General features: G+C 46.1%; 12 protein-coding genes across 12 annotated transcripts; 8 read left to right on the forward strand and 4 right to left on the reverse strand.

Moving 5' to 3' along the window:
- The first annotated feature begins 6 nt into the window (after nucleotides 1-6).
- On the forward strand, nucleotides 7-1,630 carry F4822DRAFT_189996 (NmrA-like family protein). The gene is made up of 4 exons (XM_051453546.1): nucleotides 7-550; nucleotides 601-837; nucleotides 898-972; nucleotides 1,026-1,630. The coding sequence occupies exons 1-4, from the start codon at nucleotides 339-341 to the stop codon at nucleotides 1,438-1,440; spliced, it is 939 nt and encodes a 312-aa protein (XP_051317350.1). The 5' UTR covers nucleotides 7-338; the 3' UTR covers nucleotides 1,441-1,630.
- Nucleotides 1,631-1,832: 202 nt separating this feature from the next.
- F4822DRAFT_189892 (NDUFA12-domain-containing protein) lies at nucleotides 1,833-2,719 on the reverse strand. The gene is made up of 7 exons (XM_051453545.1): nucleotides 2,589-2,719; nucleotides 2,514-2,534; nucleotides 2,443-2,449; nucleotides 2,312-2,389; nucleotides 2,213-2,255; nucleotides 1,993-2,157; nucleotides 1,833-1,941 (listed from the first exon to the last, which is right to left on the reverse strand). Exons 1-7 carry the CDS (start codon nucleotides 2,637-2,639, stop codon nucleotides 1,890-1,892), a joined length of 417 nt encoding a protein of 138 aa, XP_051317351.1. The 5' UTR covers nucleotides 2,640-2,719; the 3' UTR covers nucleotides 1,833-1,889.
- Nucleotides 2,720-2,882: 163 nt separating this feature from the next.
- Nucleotides 2,883-4,825, forward strand: F4822DRAFT_190286 (uncharacterized protein). The gene is made up of 4 exons (XM_051453551.1): nucleotides 2,883-3,267; nucleotides 3,322-3,393; nucleotides 3,449-3,729; nucleotides 3,781-4,825. Exons 1-4 carry the CDS (start codon nucleotides 3,010-3,012, stop codon nucleotides 4,751-4,753), a joined length of 1,584 nt encoding a protein of 527 aa, XP_051317352.1. The 5' UTR covers nucleotides 2,883-3,009; the 3' UTR covers nucleotides 4,754-4,825.
- Nucleotides 4,826-5,170: 345 nt separating this feature from the next.
- On the forward strand, nucleotides 5,171-6,738 carry F4822DRAFT_190250 (glycoside hydrolase family 5 protein). The gene is made up of 2 exons (XM_051453549.1): nucleotides 5,171-6,164; nucleotides 6,222-6,738. Exons 1-2 carry the CDS (start codon nucleotides 5,346-5,348, stop codon nucleotides 6,558-6,560), a joined length of 1,158 nt encoding a protein of 385 aa, XP_051317353.1. The 5' UTR covers nucleotides 5,171-5,345; the 3' UTR covers nucleotides 6,561-6,738.
- Nucleotides 6,739-7,616: 878 nt separating this feature from the next.
- On the forward strand, nucleotides 7,617-9,138 carry F4822DRAFT_190490 (uncharacterized protein). The gene is made up of 2 exons (XM_051453553.1): nucleotides 7,617-8,316; nucleotides 8,376-9,138. Exons 1-2 carry the CDS (start codon nucleotides 7,906-7,908, stop codon nucleotides 8,904-8,906), a joined length of 942 nt encoding a protein of 313 aa, XP_051317354.1. The 5' UTR covers nucleotides 7,617-7,905; the 3' UTR covers nucleotides 8,907-9,138.
- A 735-nt stretch (nucleotides 9,139-9,873) lies between these two features.
- F4822DRAFT_190275 (uncharacterized protein) lies at nucleotides 9,874-11,600 on the reverse strand. The gene is made up of 3 exons (XM_051453550.1): nucleotides 11,244-11,600; nucleotides 10,652-11,192; nucleotides 9,874-10,598 (listed from the first exon to the last, which is right to left on the reverse strand). The coding sequence occupies exons 1-3, from the start codon at nucleotides 11,244-11,246 to the stop codon at nucleotides 10,048-10,050; spliced, it is 1,095 nt and encodes a 364-aa protein (XP_051317355.1). The 5' UTR covers nucleotides 11,247-11,600; the 3' UTR covers nucleotides 9,874-10,047.
- On the forward strand, nucleotides 11,395-14,602 carry F4822DRAFT_397168 (uncharacterized protein). The gene is made up of 4 exons (XM_051457598.1): nucleotides 11,395-12,090; nucleotides 12,155-12,360; nucleotides 12,429-12,794; nucleotides 12,855-14,602. The coding sequence occupies exons 1-4, from the start codon at nucleotides 11,819-11,821 to the stop codon at nucleotides 13,964-13,966; spliced, it is 1,956 nt and encodes a 651-aa protein (XP_051317356.1). The 5' UTR covers nucleotides 11,395-11,818; the 3' UTR covers nucleotides 13,967-14,602.
- Nucleotides 14,123-16,056, reverse strand: F4822DRAFT_190414 (uncharacterized protein). The gene is made up of 2 exons (XM_051453552.1): nucleotides 15,811-16,056; nucleotides 14,123-15,750 (listed from the first exon to the last, which is right to left on the reverse strand). The coding sequence occupies exons 1-2, from the start codon at nucleotides 15,898-15,900 to the stop codon at nucleotides 14,593-14,595; spliced, it is 1,248 nt and encodes a 415-aa protein (XP_051317357.1). The 5' UTR covers nucleotides 15,901-16,056; the 3' UTR covers nucleotides 14,123-14,592.
- A 2,093-nt stretch (nucleotides 16,057-18,149) lies between these two features.
- F4822DRAFT_190498 (AAT family amino acid transporter) lies at nucleotides 18,150-20,400 on the forward strand. Its single transcript, XM_051453554.1, has one exon. It carries the CDS (start codon nucleotides 18,740-18,742, stop codon nucleotides 20,378-20,380), a length of 1,641 nt encoding a protein of 546 aa, XP_051317358.1. The 5' UTR covers nucleotides 18,150-18,739; the 3' UTR covers nucleotides 20,381-20,400.
- A 168-nt stretch (nucleotides 20,401-20,568) lies between these two features.
- Nucleotides 20,569-22,000, reverse strand: F4822DRAFT_427439 (putative cytochrome P450; the record flags this gene model as incomplete). The annotated part of the gene is made up of 2 exons (XM_051460737.1): nucleotides 20,569-21,857; nucleotides 21,910-22,000. 2 exons carry the CDS (start codon nucleotides 21,998-22,000, stop codon nucleotides 20,569-20,571), a joined length of 1,380 nt encoding a protein of 459 aa, XP_051317359.1.
- A 1,082-nt stretch (nucleotides 22,001-23,082) lies between these two features.
- Nucleotides 23,083-24,827, forward strand: F4822DRAFT_190516 (FMN-dependent dehydrogenase). The gene is made up of 6 exons (XM_051453555.1): nucleotides 23,083-23,300; nucleotides 23,378-23,411; nucleotides 23,475-23,812; nucleotides 23,874-24,385; nucleotides 24,437-24,513; nucleotides 24,571-24,827. Exons 1-6 carry the CDS (start codon nucleotides 23,207-23,209, stop codon nucleotides 24,644-24,646), a joined length of 1,131 nt encoding a protein of 376 aa, XP_051317360.1. The 5' UTR covers nucleotides 23,083-23,206; the 3' UTR covers nucleotides 24,647-24,827.
- Nucleotides 24,828-25,781: 954 nt separating this feature from the next.
- F4822DRAFT_442524 (uncharacterized protein) lies at nucleotides 25,782-26,736 on the forward strand (the record flags this gene model as incomplete). The annotated part of the gene is made up of 1 exon (XM_051462994.1): nucleotides 25,782-26,736. One exon carries the CDS (start codon nucleotides 25,782-25,784, stop codon nucleotides 26,676-26,678), a length of 897 nt encoding a protein of 298 aa, XP_051317361.1. The 3' UTR covers nucleotides 26,679-26,736.
- Nucleotides 26,737-26,808: the final 72 nt, after the last annotated feature.

A 26,808-nucleotide genomic window follows, 5' to 3' on the forward strand; every position in this document is an offset into this window, starting at 1 on the left:
AAGTCGCCGTTAATTCCGATGTCTTTGATATCGTCTTGCATTGCGTCTTTGGTCGTTGAGTGGCTCATCGGGGTTTCGCTTGGGAGCGGTGCCGTTATTGGTTGTGTGATTTGCGATATTGCTACTGTAATTACTAAGATGCTGACTGCGGCTTTTATGCCCATTGCTCAGCCGCGTAAGGGATAAATACTCAGCCTTGTCTTGACATCTAACAGAAGTTCTTGGCTCGATATCGACGTCTTACAGCCTTGCCTCCATTATATACTTTCATATATCTCATATAAACACCATACACATACATACTTGTATACTGAGGCAGACTTGCATATCCACGCATCATGTCCTTCAACCGCATCGCAGTATACGCCCACCGTGGCTGGGCCAGTTCCGCCATCGTCAAAGCCCTCATATCTAGCGGTGCACCCGTCAAAGTGCTATACAGACCCGGGTCCGACGTATCGAATTTACCGTCGAGCGTGGCCACAACCGAAGTAGACCTAGAGAACCAGTCACAACTAGTCAATGCCTTACAAGACGTTGACATTGTTGCGTAAGACCCCGTATTCCCGTGTCAATTATTCCAAGTTAACCATTGGATAGCTCGCTGGTTGGCCATGATGGAGTACAGAAGCAACATGCTTTCGTCAAGGCAATTCCGAAGACCAATGTCAAGTTGTTCGTTCCTTCGGACCTTGGTCTCCGGGTGTCCGATGAATATGATTTGCGAGTCCCTGTGAGCAAGGCCAAGTACGAAGTCGAAAAGGCAGCCAAGGATGCTGGTATACCGACTACTGTTGTTCTTGTCGGTTCTTTGGCCGAGTCGACGTTTTCGATCGGGTGAGTTTTTCATGAATTTCACAGTACAGAAATGAAGGGCTAATTGTTTGGGGGCTAAAGAATCATGGGAATTGATTATCCCGGGAACCGAATCATTTTCACCGGCGACAGTGAGAACCAGGAGCTAAACATATGGTGAGTAATATTCAATTGGGACCCACTGGACCGATGAACTGATAAGAGTGCAGCACCCGGAACTATGTCGCGGCAGCCTACGCCTCGATCTTTGCAAGAACGCCTCCGGCTCAACTAGCTGGTCGCGCTATTGGTATTTCCGAGATCAAAGCGACCGGCCGCGAAATTGCCGAGGTCCTAAAGAAGAAGCACGGCAAAGAGCCGCAGATCTTTAGACACAGCCTGGAGAAGACCGATCAAGAGATTGACCATTGTATCCAGACTGGTAGCCGCCTATCTCTGTCGTGGTACTGTCGCAAGGCTTGGGGTAACGGAACTCTGGTCAAGGGTGTTGGCGAGGATATCTGGGAGGTCGAAGGTTACAAGAATGCTAGCCTTGAAGACTTGCTCCTGAGTGGCAAGCTGGAGCCTTACCGCAATGTTGCGCCAGAAGCCCGAGCGGCTTTCATGGCTGCGTTTAAGGAGTAGCAAACACGCAAAAAGCGAAACAAATAAAGCAGAACGAATAAGACAATTAATACACGAAATAACCGTATGGCTCTGGATATTATTTTAGTGTTGATATAATTCGCAGAAATGCGGATATGTGCGTTTTTATCCCGTTAAACGAGGCATTCGGAGATGTTAGACTCCTTCGGAACCCCGAGGAAAGGGCTGCTCGCTTTTATCGCCATCGTTTCTGTCCTACGTATAGCCCTCTCGACAAGCCCTTATTGGAATGACCTACGGCAATCCGCTGTGCTTAGCTGCAATTGGGGGCCGTTTTCGGTTGCTAGTGCCGTGAATATTATAATCGGTCGATAGTTCGAAATGCGGCAAGCTAAGAGCTTAAAAATAGTAATGCGAATATGATGTCTATTGATTCGGCCCTAGATCTTTTTGATCACTGTAATGGATATGTACACAACCTCTTTTCTTTACTTCCTCTCAACGGCGGTCGGCTCCCACATCGTAATCTTCGATTTCACCCTATACAACCTACGTTAGCAGACGATCGAACACGGAGTCCGAAGTACGCACGTGCTATAGGGTTTGTATGCGCCTCTAGATAGGGTATAGTTGGGAATAGTCTTAGCATCGGTATCTTCCCATGCTCGTCGTTTATATGCGAGTGCGGAATCTTGTGTCGGGGCCTTATCAACGGCGTAGGAGATCCAGGCGTGCCAGCCAGGCTCAATCTGGGATCTGAATTACGGTATTAGCGAATAAGTCCACGAATCAGTCTTCCAAGTATATGTACGCGTCGAAGTCGTGCACTTTATAGTCCACCCATCGTGTTCGGACTGGGACTTGTTAGTTCCTAGCTCGGTCGGACATATCGAGACCTGGTGTAACGTACGAGGCAATTCTTCGTTGTTCTCAAAGTACTTGTTGCCAAATCGATCAACACCGATTAGAGTACCAGCCTTGGTGTCGCCTATAATGCATTAATACTATTTCGGGAATATCGGATTCGCTAGAGGTTCGTACCAATGTACTGTATCAAAGGGAGTCGTCGTTAGTTTCGGATCAATAGCTCATCGGTTGGGAGTTCGACATACGTTCAATTGGTGGAAGTAATCCTATTGCGATGCGGGTTAGCGTTGATTTAGAAGCTTGAAAAGTTTAAAACGGACCTTGAAACCCACTCGCCACAAATTGGAGAGGGTTCTTGTTATGGTCGACATGGTGAGCGAAGTTCAATCGGACTTCCGCCGTATTTGGTGTTGCTTCAATTGCGAAGATGAAGGCGGGAAGATTCAAGGTCATCGCATTCAATTCCATTGGGCGGAACGATCCGGCTTAGTCACACGGCTATTTATCGGTGGAATGTGAAAGCAAGGATGGAAGTACCTGAGTACCCTGAACCTTAATACACGTCATTTTGCAGACGGCTTCATATCGATAAGAAAATGGGTGCATCAATTGGAGATAATTTGGAGCTAATGCTTGAAGCTTCAAGAGCTTGGAAATTCACGGCGCATTTTACCTTTAAATATAATTGTTAACAAACAATTAATTCTTGTCATGAATTTGTATTAATTACTTATAACCACCATGATAGTTAGAGGTGCGACTCGATGCTGCCTACGGCTTCGACCGACTTTGGCTCGTCCGACGAGCCGATTTAGCCCGCAAAGTTGTCGTCGATATTCGATGCCTTCTGGTCCTATGCCGACAGTTAACCCTACGAGCTCTGCCGGAATGTTGGCGCCATTCGTGAACGAGTTGGATAAGATCGCACCATCATTCAAGATTAGCGGATCTCAAATACATATTATTCAAAGTCCTATAGATTTCTACGAGACATTGAAGGTCCGTGATGTGTAATTGTCAATCGAGGCGAACATTTTCAATTAACGTTATCAGGCCAGGATACGCACTGCTAAGGAACGAATATTTCTATCTACCCTGTATATCGGGAAGTCGGAGAAAGAGTTGGTATGATGCGAAGCCGATCCGAAATGCGAAACCACAAATGCTGACTAGGATCGAGATTGCGACAATTGAAGATGCTCTCCGCGCAAATCCCGAGCTCAAGCTAAGCATTCTCACCGATGCCCTCCGTGGAACTCGAGAAGCCCCTGAACCATCTTGCGCATCGCTCTTAGCCCCTCTAGTTACGGAATTCGGATCGGATCGTGTTGAAATTCGAATGTACCATACTCCGAATCTAACTGGCTTGAGGAAGAAGCATATACCTAAACGCATTAACGAAGGATGGGGATTGCAACATATGAAACTATATGGAGTCGATGACGAGATAATTCTTTCTGGGTAAGAATCACTGCACTTGGGTTAAGAAAACGCTTTGCTTACCTCAAGTAGCGCGAATCTTTCTAACGATTATTTCACAAATCGGCAAGATCGATATCACTTATTTTCCTCGAGCGAAGTAACAAACTATTTCTGGGATCTTTACCAAGGTGTTATGTCGCTCAGCTTCTTGGTACAACCAGCAAAAGATGAGCCATCGGGGTTCAGACTACATTGGCCGTCGACTAATACTGCTCCCAATCCATTAGAACGTTCAACAGAATTTATCTCAAAAGCAACGCCTTTCATCCATAATCTGATAGCGCCGAAGGAGAAATCAGAAAAGGGTTCTCTTCCCTCAGGGGATACCACAGTTTATATGCTTGGCCAACTTTCTCAATTGATGAAACCAGATACATCCACCGAATTGCCAGTCATGACACACATTTTAAAAACACTGGCCGCCCCTGAATACACTGGTTCATCGTGGACTTTCACAGCGGGGTACTTTAACCCCGCGCCATCGTTAACAAATCTGCTGTTGTCAACAGCGTCGCAAGATAATGTTGTGATAACTGCATCACCGTATGCGAATGGATTTTACAAGTCAAAAGGAGTCTCAGGGCTTTTGCCAGATGCATACACCCTACTTGCCCGAAGATTTCTACGTACAATTAAAGAGCGAAAACAGGACTCAGCCGTCGTTCTTAAGGAATGGAGAAGAGGAACTGTTAATGAACCAGGCGGATGGACATATCACGCAAAAGGGTTATGGATAACTCTTCCTAACGAAAAAGACCCGTCAATCAGCATCATCGGAAGTTCAAACTACACAAAACGCAGCTACTCCCACGATCTTGAAGCGGGGGCTTTAATTGTGACTCAGGACCCTGGCTTGAAAAAGAGACTGGGTGACGAGCAAAAATGGTTACAAGAATACGCAAGTCCCGTCACTTTGGACGATTTCGCGAAAACAGAAAGAAGAGTCGGATTAAAGGTCCGAATCGCAATGTGGATCGTTAGTGTGGTCGGTGGCGCACTCTAGCGATCTGGTCCTAGAACGACCACGATGAAGATCTCGGCCACGTTCGGCGAGTGACCCGAGAATCAGAGGCTCTGCGACTCTGCCCTTTTCGGTGCGTTGTTGCCGACTTTTACTGCCTTCGCGACAAAACATAAGAGGGGACAATCATCGCAGCGCCGGTAAAGGCCTCGGATCTAACTCGAAGTCCACAGACGGAGCAACAGCCTCCGCATTTGATCTCACAATCTCACCCCAATGATACCCAACTATAGATCTTACAATACAATTCCCACGCTTTCCTAGATCTCTTGGATAGACTTTCCATTTCGTGCTCCCCATGCTAATTTTTTCAAGCGTGATTCGAAGCGTCGTTCCGACATCCCAGGCTCCAATGGGGTGGTATTATGCCGACTGGCGCGTTGATTTGTACTTAAAACGGGAATCGGCAGCTTTTCATCCATCTCCACCGGATATACAAATTGATTAATTGCTGCGAAGACTGGACTGATGCTATTGGGATCGACCGAATTAAATATGGCGTATAAGAAGCAGTACGTTCGCACTAGAAAATGACTGTTCGATTTTAGCAGCCATTACGCGATATCTTCCCACCATGAAGTCCGCAACCTTCTTAATTGGTCTAGTACCCGCAGCCTCAGCAACTATTTACTATGCTGGTGTCGCGGAATCAGGAGGCGAATTTGGTGTCTGGAGTGCAGATGCTAAAAAGGGTACCGGCTTGCCTGGCACATTCGGTGTCGATTATCAATTCATCAACAAGGCGGGCGTTGACACCCACGTCGACCAAAACCACCTGAATCTCTTCCGTATCGCGTTCTTGCTTGAGCGAATGACCCCTGTCGCTACCGGTCTCGGCAAGAACTTCAACGAGACGCATTTCGATCATTTCAAGGAGGCGGTTGACTACGTAACGGTTACCAAAGGCGCATACGCGATTCTAGATCCGCACAACTATATGCGATACAATGACCCAAGTTCGCAACCATATTCCGGCAGCGTGATCGGGAACACCTCCGATACTACCGCCGCTACGACAGACCAATTTGGAGAGTTCTGGGGTGAATTGGCGAAGCGCTTCGCTGATAATGAGAAGGTTATCTTCGGATTGATGAACGAACCTCACGATATGGAGACTAGCCTCGTACTTAAGAATAACCAGGCTGCTATTGATGCTATCCGCGCTGCCAATGCAAGCAACTTAATCATCCTACCCGGCAATAGTTGGACAGGAGGCCATGCTTGGGCCCAAGGACCGGACCCTAGTAGCGCGATTATTCACCAATTCAAGGACCCGTTGAATAACACGGCAATTGATATTCATGAGTATCTTGATGTGGACTACAGTGGTAGCCACAGCGAGTGCGCGAGCCCGCCGGCGACTAACTTGGCGGATGTGACAAAGTGGCTTAAGGTAAATCCTAACATCCTAGGCTTACCATTTACTGAATTTTCCCTAATTGTTTAATAGGAGCATAATCTGAAAGCATTCATCACTGAATTTGGCGGTAACAATAACACGGGATGCGACACCATGTTGACCGACTTCGTCAAATACCTAGATGACAACGAGGAGTACATTGGTTGGACGGCATGGGCGGCAGGCCCCTTCTGGGGTTCAGCCAGCCCTTGCTGCACCGACTCCAAGAATTATGGTAGTTTTGAGCCAGACAGCAAAGCCGCTGATGGTGGACCTAGCTTGTACGACACCGTCTGGCTCAAGGTGCTGCAGCCACTTGTTCCAAGTAAACTACAGTGGAAGGGAAAGGCGAGCGTTAGTGGAGGAGAATTAACGGGCTTTCCTGCTTAGGTAGGTTGGCGTGAAGACTACGTGTATCTAAGTGGGTAGGCTTCATTAGACATTTTGGTGGGAAGGAATCTATCGCGCCGCAATTAATACGGAACTCTTCTATCCGATGGCAATGGCGCTGGTTTTCTTGTTCCTACAATAACGGCTACCTGCAGGACTGAATAAGCGCTGTACCCTTCTAGGATATATATACTTGAGCCTACCTGGATGCCTCGATGCCTAGTAGTTATTTATTTAAGAAATTAAATCGGCGGGAAAGGTAATCACGGCAACCGGAAACGCACGAGGTAGATCTTATTAAGTATACGGAAAGCCAGTATACCGATGAACCCTGTAAGACGACGCATGCGGTGTAATGTCAGCGGGAAGCACGAGATCCACGCCATTTGGTCCCGGAACGTCTTCTATCCGTGCCCCACTAGATCCGATCCACCGGATCCTAGACCACGGGAGGGTCCGCTACTGCATGTTTCTCCCCCTATTTTTTTCTTTTTTAAATCATCTTCGATTAAATGACTCTATTTGGCTCAGGATGCAGGTGAGGTGCCGCCCCGGATTCATAACGTTCCGTTTCAACCATCCTGCCTTTGATTGGATATCGGCTCGGCGATTGGCGATCAGTTTCGTTCGGGGACTAAGGGTGGGTTTTAGTTATATGTACGACACCCATGTGGCTTCGGAAGAGGGACAATAGGGCGTTGTTGGCTTTCTTTGTCAGTGAAATCACGATGGTAAGTCCGCTTCCGAGGGTCTCTTTACTTTTTTAACCTTGACCGTATCGCATTAACTGCTTTGGGGGAGGCTGTTGGTTCGCGTACCCTTTTCTTATGGGGACTCTTCTTGGCAACGATCTGATGATGCCGGGAACAAGCACACGCGATGATTATGAACCAACTTGTAGACTATTTTATAAATAACTATGTGTTTCTTTCCAGGGACTCGGCAAAGACATCTAAGGATCTCCTAGACATGAAATTTGAAGCGATAGGCTGCTTTATTTGTTTTGCACGCTAATACCGGGTTCTACCATTCCATCCGGGGTCGATCGTCGATCAGGTTTCAGATCTTGACCCTTCAAAGAAGCGAAGGCTGAATTTACTCACGCAATATCTAAAGAGCTTGCCCCAAATTTCAAATGTTTCTTCGATAAAAAAAAGGCGTGGAGTATTCGATATAGCCCGGCCTATCTCTCTTGATGATATATCAGTCCTAACTCGCATCCAACTCGGATTCGATGAATATCAGGCGGGACTTACGCTGAGACATTGGGATTAACAATAATCCCACACGCCTTTCCGTCAGTCTCAACCTGCAAGGTGGCCAGACTTGAGAGCATATTGCCGCCATGACTCGCACTCCAGCGTCGTCATCGACCTCGTCGTTATTCGGAATTATAAGATTACCATCAACCCTATTATTTTACACCCTAATATCAACGATAATTAGTGGAGTATATTCTTATCAACAAGTCCTTTCATCACCACAGGAAACTTGTGTGTCTCAGGACTCCCCAAACGGACATGCCCAGCAATACCCCGACATTGTGAGCGGAAATCTCAACGCCACGACATTAATTGTCCCCATTTCATTAGCGATAGCACGCGAGCTCATTCCCCAGGAATATGGCATCCTCGAGAATGCATACCGGTCATTGTTACCCTCATTTCCAGCAGGGATGTACCCGATGATGGCCCAAATAGTGCACGACCATGACATACAAGTGCCAGCTTATAACGCTTCTATGCCAGACTTCTCCGTAAGTCCAACCCCTCGACTTCCACCTCATATTTTACTAACCACACATTCGCTCAATAGCGTGCATCATTCGAATTCCCCTTCCTCGACATATTCAACGACGGCCACTCATCCTTCCGCTGGGCAAGCACATTCCTAATTTCCGCCTCGAATGATGGCGCCATCAAGGGGTCTCAGGGGTACGGCATAGCAGTACACCCAGCATCTTTCGACCCACCCTGCGACGCGTACCGTGTGCTCCCCTCAGAAGACGGCGCGACGTACGCTGGTGGGTGGAGTAGCAACGGCGCGCAATTCAATTTTATGACGATAGAAGCAAAACCGTCTTGGGATAATGTACCGTTTTCACTGGACTTTTTGTGGAATGTGACGAATCAACCTGTGTTTGCGAATACACGGCAGTGCGATTATTTCACGCGTATGTTTAATACGACACTGACGGATAGTGCGGTGCCGGTCGTGGCTAAGGTTAATGCGAAGTTGGAGCCGTTTGCGCAGCCGCAGGTTTGGGAGGGCGTGTTTGGATGGCGGTTGTCGACGGCGTTTTTGGAGCCGCTGGAGCCTGAGGAGTGTAGACCCGAGGAGGAGTGACGATACTTGAAGAATGATTGGTCTTGATAAAAGAGAGTACCATTCTCCACGAGTCTACAAAGAGGAACCCCAAGGGAAACATCGGGTAAATATGCAAAGCCCGTCTAAACCTACCGGGGTTCGAAGCAGACGGTTATCGCGTCCTCCAACGAGCTTATATGAAGAGGAACCTTTCGGTCCCTGCGTGGATTTCTATAGATAGAAACCACGGGTGAGGAGTCCATACGCCATGGTTCCATTATACACGCTGTCTATTGGGTAGACTCATTCACGGACGCTCGGTCTGATAGAGATAGTCCTCAAAAACTCAACCCTTGAAATGGTTGAAAGACAGGATTCACTAGGTATGGCCAAGTGACTGCTGCGTAAAGCATGTAACTTATTGAAATTCATCAATGATACTTAGCTAGTATTAGGTACCTAGTGTATAGTTAGGCGAAGAACCGCAACCTAATCTAGCGTGCTATTCGCGTACCCGCCTACCCCCTAAGCTAATATCCGTAGCAAAAGCGCGCCAGCATAATCTAATTGAATGTTTCTTTTCCTTAATGACCTCGTGTGATAATATGATATAATAACCTTCACAACCGAAAGAATGACAGCGAAGTACGCGGATCTGTATCAACATACGAAAAAGACCAGAAAGGGCCCCAAATAAACACCATAGAAAACCCACAGCAATATAGTACCTGGATAGGTAATCTATAAACCATTCTGTATGCTCAGGTAGTTGGTGGCGCCCAGGCGCTAAGTAGCTCTCATCCAAAACGCCTGAAGCATCTGGAGTACCCATCCAGAGGTAGACGACTGGGACCAGGGCTTAAGTTATATGGGACGAAGGGAATCCGTCACTTCTTGCCTCTATTTCCCCCCGCAGTGTAGCATTTCCCTAACCAGGGACCAATGGAAATGAATCGGCCCGCCTGTTAAGTAGGGGATGGAGAATCCGAGCGAAAGCCTTAGGCCGGGCCTGGTTAGTCTACATTAAAACTCAAACCTGCTTTTTCAGTACCGCTATAGCACCGATCGAACAACACACTGGTTTCTTCTATTCGTACTGCTCGGCAACCCATCTCCCTGCGATGGGAGTTCCCTTAAAGCCGTTGATTCCGATTTTTTGAGGAGCGGATTGTTTCTGGGACTACTGAGGGTTTGGGAATCTCTGGGTCCTCAGATGCGCTAGTTTAAGAAGAACTTCCGCCGGTAGATCGCCGTTGAACATAGTAGCGTCGTGGCTAGCTTTGTTTTCAATGATGTCCACATTGGAGGATCTGTGGCTGCTCATTGGCACCGTCCCATTGAACATCATGCCTCTGGAGGTGGTATCATTACCCTTGATGTTCCTCGTCGGTGTAGAGTCGTAAACCCTAGGGGTGGCCGTTGATGAAGTTGTAGATGAATGGTTTCTCTCGGAATGTCTCGAGAACGATGGAGTGGATGGAGTGGATGGAGCAGATCCAGCTGTGTGATCTGTGCGCCGACCTTGCCTCGTAGTGTAGTCGGAATCCGAAGGGGATACTGTTGTGGGGATGGTATAGGCGTCCCCTTTGATGGTTTTTGTCGAGATATCTGCGTCTGCTGCGTCCTCTATAGTAGGGCTTAGGTGGCGATGGGGCGAACCATCAGCCGGATCATCGATATCGACATCCATAGAATCTCCACTTAGTTCATCAACAGCGAGGTCACTTCTAACTAAAAGCCCGCCATATTAGCATACGGAACCAACTATCGGGACTATGGCATACCCATGTTTTCGCTTTTGACAGCCATTTTCTCATGTGGGTGCGCCTTTCTGCCCAGTGCTTTGACCATACGGTTTAACTTGGACATTGATATTGTTTGGATCCTTATGTTATCGCTGATGTTTCGAGATAGACTGACGTTGTATAACAATATACAACTATTAAGATTGTTCTTGGAGAGTTCTAGCTCTTTCAACTCGATTTGTAACTTCTTGTCTTCGTCTGGATTGGGGAATAGAGCGTTCCCTATAAGTCTGATATTCGACTTCTTCAGGCTCTCCCTCGCAACCTTTAGCCGAGAATTAAGCCTTTTTCCAGCTTCGTCGACGTCCTGGAGCGCACAGATAATAGATGGTGTTTGCAACGACGCTTCTTTCCTCACTGCCTTGATCAGTTGGCTCGTGCGTCTAGCTTCCAAGCAGTGTTGATTGATAAACTCGTAAAGGTTCTTGCGGCTATTTATCGCACTGCGTATCGCCTGGAAAAGCTCGATGCTCTGCTGGATTGTAGCCGCGACACTAGTTATAATGCCAACAACTTCGGCCTGCGGTTAGTTAACAATTTAGTTGATGTATAAGTCAAAAATAGTACTGACCATCGCACACTAGACTTTGACAATTGGTGGGGGTGGGGTATTTTTTAGACGGGCCCCTGTTTCAAAAGCAAAAAATGGGTCAGGCGGTCACACAGCATCAACTATATCATCAGTATTTACTTAGGTAGTAGGTACCATTTTTGACGTCCTTCTGCGTGTGTTATATCTCAAACACATCCATACCGCCTAATGACATTTATATTGTATGGAACCACGTCATTGTGGCTTGATCATTACCCTATGTGTCAGTTCAGCTAACCATCACCAGCCTTCCGTAAAACCGATCCAATATTGCACTTTTTAGTTGTCGACCCCGTAGTGGAAGGTTGTAGCACATACTATATATGCCAGCCACTTGTACAGTGTAAATCAGGTCGATTATGCATTTTATACCGACACTCCTTTTTAAGAGCGTTGCGATTGTGCCTATTTCTTGGGACTTATCTCACTACCTAGGTATTCATGATATAAATCTGCCTGGGCAGACATGTTTAACTACATCCACAGTTCGCCTCGTCCACATGTTCATCACCAACAGGTCATGTCGCATAACTATTGAATTTATAATTCTCTGAATGGATATCGAGGAAGCACCTAAGATTACTGGCAGTGCCGCGGTGGGCCTTGCTTCGCCTTGGAGCGAGCATCACTCGAGCCTTACCCCCCCTCCAACTCCGAGTGAGCCCAACAATGCTGCGTTGCAGTCGATACCAGTCCTATCAATAGGATCTCGGGAAATTCTCTCGCTGCAAGAGTCCATATTGGCCTTTTTGGCCTGTATTGTAGAGCAAACAGAGAGTCCGCTCACACAAGATCTCTCCTTGAAAGCAAGCCAGGACACCACATCGTGAGTCATTTGGGGCTCAATTTCAAATAATTCCCTCAAGTACCTAACCTGACTGTAATCAAAGGACTGACGCAGAAATTCACATTAACACGGCGGATACTTGGAATTTCGCAAGACGTCGACTAGATAAGATTTCTCGTAGTTTTTCGAAATGGACTAAAGACTTCAACTCTTGTTCCACTTCTCATGATAATAAAGATGGGTCAGTTGTTTTAGTAATGGATGGGGTATTCAATCTTATGAGGACGATTGCGCATCGTCTAATTTATAGTAGGTTCTTCCATTACCTTTACCTATCTAGGTAGATAGACAACTGATACCTATTCGCTTATCGATAGTGGTAAACATCGAGGGCCCTGGTTCTCAAGGGGTAGATAAAATACTCCTCAGCGTAACTGGTAGCCTCAAGGAAATATCGGGTGGATTCGATAAGCAGGACGAGAAATCCTACAATGACTGCCCTCGGTGCAACAAGATATCCATTATTCCTTCGGCATCCGCCGTGGCTGTAACTCCCGAGCCGGACTACCTTGATCTACTTGCGGGCCTGATAGCTGATCTCCAGGGATATTCCAAATCTTTGAAGCTGGCTTTGAGGATAAAGGGCTGGCGAAAGGAGGCGGTGGAGGGCAGCAAGTCGGTTTCCAGGCAACTCGCAATTTCGGAGCGGGATAATGAAGAACCGTATCATAAGAGTAGAACAGGTCTGTGTCTTGGTGGTTTCTGTGATTATACTGTCCACATTACAGCTAATACCGCACTAGACAAGTCAACGATTCGGCCTTCACCGAACATAGAAAGGAGCCCAACTCACAAAATCAACCCCAGCCACGCTTATATCAACCCTGCAGTCAAAAGACCACGAAGCTTAGGTCTTTCCGATTCCTCTCGTTTATTAGAGAGAGATAATACGAATAGAGGATCTCAAAAGAAGAACACATCACTTAGTAACGAGAGTGAAAAAATGATTGATATTGATGAAACCGTTACGTATATCAAGGAGCAATGGCAAGAGGCGAGGGAAAGCGTCAACTCGATCGAGATACCCCCCTCTTCACGTATTGCATTGATTTTATCAACCGACAAATCTATTTTCAACCTTTCAAACATCCACCTAGAACTAGAAAAACTTGAGAAGAATACCAATATTTCGGACGAATCTTCATCGGGCGATATCGAAGAAATCTTGCCACAAAGGATCGAAGACCTGAAGCTTAACCTTGCTGGTGACGATCTGCCAAAAGACATCGTCACGTTGCTGGTTGACGCGGTGCCTATAGATAAAGATGAATTTAGTTCATTTTCGACGGCTTTTTGGTATACGCAACCTCTCGCGAAACTTTATGCTGCTCGTTCTCTACTTGAAGGTCTCCCGAACTGGAAGGTACATCTGAGAGATGCCTATCTTGGCCTGATAGAACCTATTTTCAACCAGGTTCAAAGAGATTTAGTGGACTTGGTTATCTCTTCATTCTCGGATATTTCTACAAAACTGTTGACACGCATTAATCGTGGTGATGCCGGTCTGCATCTTCGCCTACCAATTAGAACTATGGAAAAAGCTGCATTACAACTCCTTGAGCACCAATATCTCGAGCGTCTAGTGCATTCATGGCCAGGACTTGACTATCTGCTCATATTATTAGCTATAAAATGTACGGCCCTTTCCCAGCACCTCGAATTAACGTCGGGCGTAAGCATTGGCCTTACCAAGGAAAATAGATTGCAAGATATCTGTCTAATACCTTCGGTTCACTTTCTTATTCACATGGTAGAAGAAGGCGATCCGCTCTCTCGGCCGAAAGACTATTCAGCCTTGGGTAATACTTTCTATGAGAAAACTGTTGGGGATCTATTACACCATCCAACGCTTTAAATGGGTCACTTGAAAATGAGGAGTTTATGGGGGGTAAGGGTGACCGAGAAACTACCTGCTGGTCTAGAAAACTGCTGAAGTGTGGAGTTGGATAGGTAAGTAAGGCTGGAAGGACGGATGTAATTATGTGTGAAACGGATAGCAAGGAGGGTTAGGGGGGATCGGACACACAAATAAAATATATTAAGCTTGAGAGTAAAAGTGATCGGCCTGTCAGTTGTCTGGCTCTGCGAAGCGTTGCATTATTTCCCTATTGCCATAGTAGAGGGACTAGGAGATCAGGACACAGGAACTATTTGTGAATAATTAGGACTGTCAGTAGTTAAGCCATACGAAGGGATACATCCTGGGAAGTATCGGAGGAACTCCTTATCGCCAATGTGGAGGCAAGGGAGTCCTTAGAACAAAGAGGTCATTCTTATATGTATACAATAGCTTCCGTAGCAGCTACTTGCGATCTCCTCGCGCAACAACAGAGTTATTAACCCCCTTATATGGTTGGTTTCATGACAAGGACGGCCAACTTCAAAATATATTTAGGAATAACACAGTAAAGAAATGTAGAGAACTCCAGGATTATCTGAGAGTGCTTCACGCTGGTATGACTCTTATATCTACCTAGGTACCTAGGTAGGTAGACAACCTTGAAGGGCTAAAGCCTCATATGCGGGTGCCATTGCCTCATCTTCTTCAGTTTCTTGCAACCTCAAGCCATGGACAACTCGTTCGTAGAAATTTCTCTGCACCTCCACATCATAAAGGTTGTCATCCGGTGGGTGATATGATAAACAAAAACGCACTGCCACTGCGTAATAAATCCCCATTTCATGCTCCACAGAATTGAATTCCTCATCACTCAATGGTACTATACAACCCTCTGACTCCGGTCTCAAAATTGACTCTGCCTTTGCCAACTCAAGCAGTATTAACCCGAGACTCGAAAGAATTGTACTGGCTTGAGCCTGACGCTGTTGGCAGTTGCCATTGTGCTCTGTATTATGGCGCTCTAAGGAAACCTGAATATGGGATTGGAGAGAATCAACCCTTCCGTATTTTAAGGGTGCGATTACTATTACGTTTTCGCTCTCTAATCCTCCCCGCTGCCATAGACTTGGGTCTAGCCTCAGGACGGCTTCCGAAATAAGTCTTGCCAACCTCAGTCTTGGACCTCGTGTTTGGTAGTCCTTTAGAAAACTAGAAAGCTGCATTTGTGGCCTCTGGTCGGTACTCTGGCCGGTATTGATCCATGTCTGTTGTATCACGAATCCCTCCCCTATCTCCATCTCAAGGCCTGAGTTCTGCGCTAGTCTCCCTGGGCAAAAGGGGCCGAACGAGTTGCTGATTCGCGTATTACGACTTCCGGATAATTTCCGTTCGAGTGGAGAAGACCTCATCCATACTAAGTCGTTTTGCGTATGATCTGTCCGTTGGAAAGCAAAATGAAACTCGAATGCACAGTTCGCTTCATCATCATCTCGCATAGCATCGAGATTAAAATATAAATCATGTGTCTCATGCTCTTGGCAGATATGACCCAGCGTCAAGTAGAGGTATTGTGAAGCGTATCGGCTCTTATCGAGGTAAAGTAAATCGTTAAGGAATTCCGTCCTTCCCTTACCAAAAAGGAGTTGGCTGTAAGGGTTCCGAGCACACATTTCAAGAAACAAACCCCGGAAAATTAAAATACTCGCAGTAGTATGCTTTGCTTCCAGAGCGCAATTGCGAAACTCAGAGAGTAAAATATGGACATTTTTCACAATGTGTATAGGCTTGGTGGACAACGTCTGTTTGAAAGTAATTATTAGTGAGGTTGAGGGCTGGATCTAGATGCGTTAAAGACTTACTCGGTATATTTGTACAGCATGGCTATTTACTTTGATGGAGCCTTGTTGAATCGGCTCAAGAAGGTTCATCATCCTCTCTAATGTGCCCATTTCTTTTTTGTCATATTCCTGGTTGCTGTCAAGCCAGTGCTGGTCATGCCGGTCGAGATGTAAATCTGGAAGCTCCTGCTGATTTAGGCATTCTATGATATTATTTATCTCTGTTCTGTATGCCTCGGTATGGCTTTTGGATTTTTCCAAGTTATTAATAGCTAGTCTTTGGTTGCCTATACAAACTTCGAGGGCCTTAATAATTCTTTTAGACGTAGATGCTCCCGCCTCACGGCTACTTATATGAGCTGCTGTACGTTCTGGATTGTTCGGATATTTAGAATACGGTTTGGCTTCATGATGATCCGCATGATTATTCAAGCTGGGTGGTGTTGATTCTGGAAACCGGTATTAGAGATGAGATATTCATACCGAAACTGAAAAACACTGCCCCAAACATACCCAATTCAGACTGATGGCTATTTCCTGGCATGGTAAGATTGATTGTTCTAGCAACTAGTTTATAGTTGGACCCCTTTTCTTCGTGAATGTGTCCATTCCACATCAAAGCATTTCCCTTTGACGAATTGCCCTTATATCTATGGGACTGAGTACGGTTCTTGGATATTCTCCAGTCTTGCACGGTTTTGGAAGGACCCCGGTGTCCTTGAGTAGTATAAGGCGTAGATTTAGATGATATGCGTGACGGTTCGCGTCTTGTCGTGTTGTTCGACGGGTGCATATTTTGTGATTAGATCTCTGTATTGACTGTATCCTTTCTTTGGGTCTGCCGTCAAATCCGGCCTATTAATTTAAGGTAGCATGTTCGCCTTGTATGGTCACTGGTTCCAATATGTAAGGCTGCCCTAATGCTTAGTCCTACGGGGTATGGGATGGTACAGTGCGAGCCTCAACGGGTACTCATTGAGGGGCTCACTAGCCTGCGTATATCGTCGGCGAAGTAGGGTAGGCGGCGTCCCTATTCGGCAAACGTAATGGGCGATAGCCAAGCTACTATCCTTGCCTGGGTGCCGTAGTCCATCGAGTCCGGCGACTAAGCCAGCCCCAGCCAGCCAAAGTTTAATGAATGCTGACAAGCGTCTGACCGAAAGCGCTTGGAGCTGAACAAATATGCACTTTAGCAATACCTTAATAACACGGGGCCTTCGGTGAGTTCTGCAAATAAAACAGCTGAGCCATTCCTATCCTATAATATGTGCATTTTACATGCGGTCCAGTCTCGGCGGTGATCGAAGGCTCTATACTGGGAAATGCTATTGGTTAACTACCTTCCTGCATACTACGTAGCCGCGAAGAAGAGTAATAAGCAGATTAGAGGTAAAAAGGGGAACCAAGCCAGGCAACTATTGGCGTCTATTATCTTCTGACCTGGCTTATCCAATCGGCCCTTTTCATTTATTCGCATACAAAAAGTAGTCTTACCTACCTAAGTAAAAATACTGACGCAACTAAAGCAGAATTAAAGTCAAACCCTTCGCTGAAAGACTCAACTGAGCCACGGAGGGAAGTTAAATCGTTAAACGTGCAATATACGGATACTCGTGATCACTTCAAATGTTCATCTTATGACATTTTCAGCTATTGTTGGTTTCAGCCTCGGCAGTGTCGTGGTTAGTAGTAAGACTGAGGAGGAAGCTCTCTTCTGCTAATCGAACATATTTGGAAGTTCTATTGATTAGTAAAAGACGTGATCCGTGACCTATCATTTATCTACCCACCTAGGTAGGTATACAAGATGCGCAACTGGCTAAGTACCTAGGATACGCCAGGTTAGTAACCGCTTAAAGTTACGGTATACGAGTCGTAGGTCTGAAATATTGATTGCTGATAGAAGTTGAGGTTATTTGACGATGGGATTGAGACACTTATCGAATGTGGTAAGCGCCGGTAAGAATATGATTTTGTCTATCACCATACGCATAAGACCCACAGTCACCTACCACCACATTGACGACCATGACCCAAAGTTGCATTCGTCTAGTCTTATGGCCTCTATTTAGGTAGAGAGCTGGGATAATAGTTTTCGGTATTATCTAACTACCTGGCTCTAGTGCTGTATGCCCCCAACCATGCCATATACAGGCGGACGATCTCTCTGGATTATCAAATGGTTTGGTTGTGTTTTGTTTATGCCGCAGATTTTTCTACACTTCGTTCTAGTAAGGGTGTAAGATACCTGAGCGATGAAGCATGGTTGGAAATTTAAAAGGGCAGGTTATCCCTAGCGGCGGGACCCTCACGCTAGGCTTCCGGCGTCACTTTCCGATCTTGAAAGGGAACACACTGAAGTACGTAATCACTACCTAGCCATATCTATAGAGGTACTTGATCATATACAAGAGGATCGCCCTTACATCGCCCTTACGTACCTATCTAGGAATACTTGAGATATCAAAAGAGATAAGATATCAGCGTGTCTGTAGATATTTGGGCTGGGTGATATTTATTTTACGTCGTCAATTAATCCCTCGACTCGAAACTCGATAATAAATAAATTGTACCTAAATATTGTCGCCGCTGAATTAAGCTTTATAATTCATAGGATGTGCGTGTAAACTAGCCAGATAATCTTGGCCCAACTCCAATGTATGCCGATGAATCCGGGGTTTCCCATCTAGACGGGACTACTGATCCATGTAGGACCCTCATGTACCCCAGAACCCCGGAATCCCAGATATGATAAAGAACAACGTCCAGAAAGACCTAACCGCTTTAGACACGCCAAATCTAAGCTATATATCTAAGTAGCTGGCGCTCATTCTAACCGCCTTGCGTCGTTAGAAGCCCGGTCATGACCCTCCCTTTGTCCTTTACCATTGTACTAATTCATCAAATATTTTAACGCATACTACTTTGCTTTATTATTTCGAAATCCACTATGGGGGATATAGAGTCTAAAACTGATTCTCCCGACAAACGGAGCCTGAACATGGTGGCTTCTACTATGGAAGGCCAGACCGAGAGGGCTGAGCCAGAAGGTATAAGCGGAACGAAACGTGGACTTAAGTCACGCCATGTTCAGATGATCGGGCTCGGTGGCACCATTGGCACGGGTCTTTTCATCGGAACTGGTCAAGGTCTACGCATGGGGGGACCAGTTGGGCTCTTTGCGGCGTACACTTTTATGTCCATAGTCGTATTCGGAATCATCACCGGTACCAGCGAAATGAGTTCCTACCTACCGGTAGCCGGATCATCGATATCATATTACGCTCGACGGTTCATGTCGCCCAGTCTATCTTTCGCCCTTGGATGGTTATACTGTTATATCTGGACCATCGCCGTACCGAGCGAAATAACTGCCGCCGGCCTCGTCGTTCAGTACTGGAACCCACCAGTACATCCCGCTGTCTGGACCGCCATTTTCATCGCCGTCATAATCTGCCTCAACTTTACGCCTGTCAAAGTATACGGGGAGACTGAATTCTGGTTTGCATCGTTCAAAATATTGGGCATCGTGGGTCTTCTCTTCATGGCCGTTATTCTGGTGGCGGGTGGCGGACCGAATCATCACATCCTTGGTTTCCAATACTGGACGAATCCGGGACCGGTCAATGAATACCTGGTACCTGGGGCGGCTGGCCAACTTGTGGCAATCATATCGGCGACAACCTTCTCGGTTTATGCGTTTGCTTATGCGCCGGAGCTCCTCGTCGTAACTTCAGGGGAAATGAAAAATCCAAGAACGAACCTACCGAAAGCCGGAAAACGTTATATCTACCGCCTCATCATCTTTTATATTTTAGGATCATTTTTCATCGGATTGATTATACCGAGCAATGATCCGGAACTCCTCGGTGGCAGCTCAGGTGCAGGAGCTTCTCCATGGGCTTTGGCTGCAAAAAACGCTGGCATACGAGGATTGGATTCTGTTATAAACTTCGTTATCCTCACATCGGCGGTATCTGCGGGTAACTCATCTCTCTACCTATCCAGCAGAACACTATATTCTATGGCTCTCACTGGCGCTGCACCCAAGATCTTCCTCCGATGCACTTCAAACGGGATACCATACGTGGCATTAGCTTTCACTTCTCTCTTCAGCTCATTGGCATTTCTTAACCTATCTTCCTCGGGCGCCGACATTTTCACTTGGTTGGTGAACTTCCTGAATTCCGGTGCTTTTATCGGTTGGATCTGTTGCGCACTACTATACCTTCGATTTCGAAAGGCAACATTCGTCCAAAATGTTCACGAGCTTCCCTATAGATCCATTTTCCAACCTTATATGTCCTGGTTCTGTGCGTCGGTACTTACCCTTCTTTTGCTGTTGAATGGGCTATCAACCTTTCTCCCGGGACAGTGGAATACCCAGGATTTCATTTCGGCATATATCGGAATCCCCGTTTTCTTGGCCTTTTATCTTGGTCATAAATTCACTGTTGGACGTCGGGATCCTTGGCTCATTTCACCGCATGATGTGGACCTGCACACGGGGTTGGAAGATATTATTGCGAATGAGAAGCCTGTACCTCAACGGAAAGGTTGGAAGCATTTCGGTGATTCGTTGTTTAATTAGACCAGCCACGAGAACGGTGTACTGTTGGACCAAGCTTAGACTAAAAAAGAGAAAGGGGGAGAGAAAAACGCGCTGGACGGGGTATCCATCTATCAAGCCTTATTATTAGTACTAAATCCAATAATATGTGTACCTTTTTGACTGCCTACATAGGTACCTACCTAGGTATAAACAAGTTGAGGGACCCGTCATGCTTCTTCACAAATAAGAGTAACCCTATACGCATCTCGCAGTCGAACGAGCATTTCTAGATCCATATCATCAAGACAATCGTCAATCCTCTTGCGCACCTCACTATCAGTTTCTCCAGTATGCTTCTTTACCTCCAAACGATGTGCTTTAAACAGGTATGCCATCACAGCAACCGTCTCCACTTCTGCAAACTTCTTGCCCGGGCAGATCTGTGGTCCTTCACCCCATGGGAAAAAGATCTGTTTACTTGGGACAAAGAATTGCTCCTTAGATAACTGTTCGGCCGTGGGCGAGTCTGCAGGTGCAGGGCCCAGGATCCATCGTGATGGTCGCCATGCTACTCCGTCGGACCAATATTGTGGGTGCACTTGCATAGCCCGTAAGTTAACAGTGAGGTTTGTTCCCTCCGGAATGCAAAGGGTCCCGTCACCGACGTCTAATTTCTGCGTCCCGTTGGAGGCAATTGATGGTAATGCAGGTACGGGTGGATATAGACGTAATGTTTCGTAAATAACGGCGCGGCAACGCTCGAGTCGCGGGAAGATTTCCTTATAGTCGCACGCCTCTACAGGTTGACCTCTAGTAACAGTAGCGGATTCAGCTGCTAGCCAGTCTTGCACTTCTAGATAGGCTGCTAGAAGAAGCATAGCGAACGCCAACGTGTTGGCGGTAGTATCATGGCCTGCGAAGTTGATGACGAAGGGGTTGCCAAAGATCTCGTCGATTGAGAGCCCCTTTTTACTATTTTCATGGTCGGCTCGGTGCATGTCGGCGGCACGTACGAAGGTCGACATGATACCACCAGACCCAGATTTGCCTTGATTGAGCGCCGTGATCTCATCATCAAGCATCTTCGCCATGTGTTGCTTGAAAACGATGCCTGCGTTGCCGATTCTAGCCCAATTCCCAGGCATCATGCACAGAACACGGAAGGGAACCAGCATTAACAGAATGATATTATCAAGGACGGTCTGAAGAGAATCGCGGTAACTCCCAATTTCGTCGATTATAGGTTCAGTAGAGCCACGGAAATCGTACAGTTTTCGGAAGCCGGTTGCTGCCAGTACGTTGAGTGAAAGTGTTCGCGTATCTTTTTGGTAACTTGCGACTCCTGTGGTAGACGCGCTGGCCCATAACTGTACCATCCCTTTGGTCTGGCGAACCGACTCTTCCCAGACGAATTTCATGATGGTCTCATTGAATGGTGTGGCCATCACTTTGCGATGACGAGGCCAATCGTCCCATTTCGCCGTCGAAATACAAGGTCCATAAAGCTCTAGCAATTCTGTGTATCTAATAAGTAGTGTTCTTCTACGTTTAATTGCGAGCAAACTCACTCAACTCTTTGGTGGGCCGTTGGAAGTCACCGCGTCGGTTTACAATGTTGTGGATAGTATCCGGGTCGGCGAAGTGCAGATTGATGGCCATGGGCGAAATGAGGGCCCAAACCGGTCCCAATTGTACATGAATATCTGCTCGTTCAGCAACAAACCATCCTCGACGGGAGAAGCGCACGAATCGCGGCTAAGAAGACCATTTCAAAGGAAGCCTGTCTAGAATTTTCCAAACATGAGGCTGGAAAATAATCCAAAATACGTTATTTGAGTCAATAGGTAGGCGTACGATAGGCACCTTGAACTATCAAGCTTTGCGAACATTGGCTTCTAAACAAGCAATGCTCCAAGCAATATAGGTCAGGGTACAACCCCGCAAGACTTTTCCAATCATGACTGCAATGGCAGCGGTTTATTAAAATCCGAAGGTCTACATTTATGGCTAACTTTTCTTAAAAAGGTTTTTGGTTTTGATGTTGGTCTCGAGTTTTCGTGTTGGTTGAGGGTCTTTTCTCTGCCCAGCTCCCAACCACATCCTCACTTCCTATCATTGTTTTTTATATGCTTAGCAGCTTACATGCATTTGTCTGTATTAACTTTATATATATCATTATTTTTTTCATTCCATTGAGTTGATAAGCAGGAGAAGTTGGGTGTTTGATGTACCTAGGTACAGAAACGTGCCAAGATTACAGCGTATTTGTGTGTAGAGATCTGGATATTAGGGGCATTAAATGCCGCCTAGCGGACGGCCTACTGGCGTACCTACGGCGAGAAATATAGTAATAGTGATATGTGATCTCGTTTCTTTTCAACTTCGAGGAGTATGTCAATAATTGAGTAGACTATAATCAACCAATAAGAACAGACATATTGTCGTATTGTCAGTGATCCATCCCCGTGAAAAGTTGCATCAACAAGAGGTACTAGGAGTCCCTAGAGCTCCCCCCTGTAACTATAAGGGAACCTTTTCCCGTCCAGGGTGCCCCACCGCGTATTGGGGTTGTTGGAATAGGTAAGTAATCCCGCCCCGATCCGTTGGGGGCTAGAATCTCGCGAGTCGGGGTCGCAATTATTCGAGTCCACCGGTTCGGTAGGAAGTTTATCATGCGATCACCTGTTATTGCTTATAATCTTTTTGCGTCTTGTGTATAATATATTTGATTCATATGTAGGTGCGTCTTGCCGAAAAGGCTTAATTTTTAAAGAATAAAGGCACTTTAGGATTATGACAATTAGGCATTCTAATAGGGGCTATTTACTTATCTTAGGCCTAAACTTTTAGCACCTAACATCCACCATGGCAAACAGAGGTGTTTCCTATGATCCAAGCGTTCATACCATCGCGGATTTGAAGGAGTTGGGGTGTCGAAAAATTCCGGTGATGTATCGAGGTGAGAATTTTATACTCTCTTGCCTCATTGTCAATATTTGAGATGTTCTTGTTGTAATTGTTAATTCTATCTGCTAGATTACTTTAACGAAGGCGCTATGGATTTAGTGACGTAAGCCCCCCAAGCTTGCTAATTAACTCCTATAATTAGCGCCTCACCGCTAACGATCAACAGCCTGAAAGATAACGAGGCCGCTTATGACCGCTATAAAATTAAGCCAAGGATTCTTGTCAATGTTGACAACATCGACCTATCTGGTGAAATATTTGGAAAGAAGACAGGCTTACCGCTGGGCTTCAGCCCAGCAGCGATGCACAAACTGGCGCATCCTGATGGAGAGGCCGCAGTTTCACGCGCAGCAGCTAAATTTAATCTCTGCATGGGACTATCTTCATATGCGACTGAATCGCTGGAGACAGTAGCAGCTCAGGGGACGGGGAACCCGTATATAATGCAACTATGTGTCTTGAAGGACCGTGAAACTAGTCTTCAGATACTAAGACGAGCAGAAGGTATCAATGCATTCTAAGTTGTGATATGGACGTGCGACACCGATTCTAACAGCTTAAAAAGCGGCCGGATATTCCGCTGTCTTCGTGTCTGTAGATACCCCTCTCCTCGGTCGTCGCCTGAATGAATATCGAAACGGTTTCTTACTCCCAGATGGTCTAACCTGGCCAAATCTCCTATCAGACGGAAAGTCCGAACTCAGAGGAGCGGAACGCGAAACCAAAGAGGCTCAGAATCACGATTTTGATCCTTCGTTAGATTGGGATTCGGCGATCCCATGGCTCCGAGCTAACACGAAGTTACAAGTTTGGATTAAAGGAGTTTACTGTGCTGAAGACGTTCAACTAGCTGTTCAACATGGTTTAGATGGCGTTGTGGTATCAAATCATGGAGGCCGTCAATTAGACGGTGTTCCAGCGACCTTAGATGCACTAAGAGAATGCGCAGTTGCTGCAGCGGGGCGAATACCCATTGCGGTTGATGGAGGCATTAGACGAGGCACGGATATCTTCAAGGCTTTGGCAATGGGCGCTTCGTTCTGCTTTGTAGGCAGAATACCTATATGGGGTCTTGCAGTGAGTGACCAATTACCTATTGATAGTCTCAATATGCTAATCTCATCATAGTACGGCGGACAGGAAGGTGTTGAGCTCGCGATTCAAATTCTCCGGGATGAATTCAAGATAGCGATGGCATTAGCAGGGTATGTACCTATTTTTTATCTAGATGTCCACTAATACTGACCAAGCTCATCTTGCAGTTGTCGGACTATTAAAGATATTACCAGAGCGCATATTACTTATCTCAACTCGGAAGGTATTCTAGCTAGACTTTAAGACGTGAAGGCGTATTGTTTATTCTGTAGTTGGGTTGGAAATCTACTTAGAAGCTTTAGCGGGTTTAGGGTCTAGTTAGGCGGATATTTACGAGGAGTATAGCGCTAAGTCTCACTGTAATTATAATCCTCGCCCTCTTGACGAAATAAAGACCTTTTGAGCCGAACATGATCGTTAAATGTTTAGCGCTTATAACACCCAAAGCTCCCTACGATTACAGCGTGTTTCAGTACACTACCGCCTATCGTACCGCCCCTCTTTCCCTCTTCGTTAACAGGTCCTCGGTAGCCTACGGTGAAGCGACGCCTACATGTAAGTTGTGGCTACCCAGGTATGTTTAATTAGAATATTAACCTGATCATCGACTCATTGAGCTTTTAACCTATCCGTGGGAACTATTCAACTTATTAGAAGAAATTGAATTACTTAACGAATAGTTTACCACCTAGCTTTCCAAGTTATTTTATCCTATTATTTCTGTACTACTTGGGCTTGGTCACCTAACCAACTGATTTATAGGGGAGTTGGCGCTGCTGGGCCAGAGCGCACAGCCGCTAACCCCACTATAGTTATCCGGCCTAGCAGTGCAATAGTTATTATCATATCAGCCGAGAGTTTCGCTTCACGTTACCGACGAAGTGCCTAAAACAAATCAGTTGATTAATACATTTTTCTACACTACTATTTAATCCTAATAAACCTATTATCCTAGATTGAGTCAAGTGAAACAAATCCTGCCTTACGAATGGGAAGGTTAACGCGGCACTAGTAGAGTCCCCCACGTTACCGAAAGAACTAGGGGCTTACTCCTCAAAATGAAATAGATTTAGGGGACTTGGACATATCGGGGAGGCCTTCCCAATTACCTATCTAAAGTAAGGCAAGTGAGCACGAGTGCCCTACTCAAGCGAAGGCGGATCCGATGACGCATATGAGGAAACGGTAATGAATTCGATGAATGGAAATATCTTGAATTATGATATTACTAGAAAAATCATAATGTGAATATTAAACCCTTTAAAAGTTCTCAGTTTTGCCAGGGATAATTGCACAGCCCTATAATACCCCTTTTCTAAGAGAAATAACCAACACATTGAGCATTATACTATCTGTTACTTGTATCAAATCTTTCGACATGGCAACCCAAGAACTCAAAGGTATCCTAGTCGCCCTCATAACTCCTTACACAGAAAATCAGAAATCCATCGATATGGTCGCGTTAGATGAACATGTGAACCGCCTTATCAATGCTGGGGTACATGGATTGGTTCCTGGTGGCAGCACGGGCGAGTTCACAGCGCTTAGCACCGAAGAGCGCAAATTTCTCATAGAACAAGTCGTCAAGTCGGCAGCCGGCCGTGTACCTGTTGTTGCGGGGATCGGCGGGTTATCTACGGCGAGCAGTGTGGAACTTGCAGAACACGCCGCAAAAGCGGGCGCAGCAGCTTTGATGGTCGTGCCACCTTTTTACGACGCGCCGAACATTGAGCAGCTACGAGAGTTACTCCAAGAAGTTCATGTCGCCAGCAAATTGCCGATAGTATATTATAACATCCCTTCTGCGACTGGTGTCACCCTCGACCCCGAGCAAATTGCGTCTCTATCGGATATCGGAGTCAAGTATATGAAGGATACCTCCGGTAATGGACCCGCTCTGACAGAGCTCCTCTTCCACCATCATAATGCCATTATTACATTCAACGGCTGGGACACCCTTACTTTCTACGGACTTGCAGCCGGAGCTAAGGGATCTGTATGGGGAGCCACCAATATCATCCCAGAACTGTCTATGGAACTCTGGGATGCGTTGGCGGTTAAAGGTGACCTTAAACGGGGAAGGGAGCTGTGGTCGAAGATATTTCCAATTTGCAAGTTCCTTGAGTCCCACAACTATTCTTCTGCTGTTAAGACGGGTATGGAGTTACGGGGTTGGACGACAGGAGGCCTGCGGAAGCCTTTTTCATTATTGAATAAGGACCTGAGAGGCAAGTTAGCGCTCCTTCTACAGAATGCTGGGGTGAAAACTGTATAAGGATTTGGGTTGGTTAGACGATGTTGAGATAGCTACTAAGAAACTGACAATCTTACACAACGAAACAAGATGAAATTAAGTATCTTGTCGCGTGTTTGGTGAACTTCGAAATTTGTGTCCATACTCAACG

The sequence above is a fragment of the Hypoxylon trugodes genome, assembly GCF_022578975.1.
Source record: "Hypoxylon trugodes strain CBS 135444 unplaced genomic scaffold F4822scaffold_3, whole genome shotgun sequence".
NCBI classification, from domain to species: Eukaryota; Fungi; Ascomycota; class Sordariomycetes; order Xylariales; family Hypoxylaceae; genus Hypoxylon; species Hypoxylon trugodes.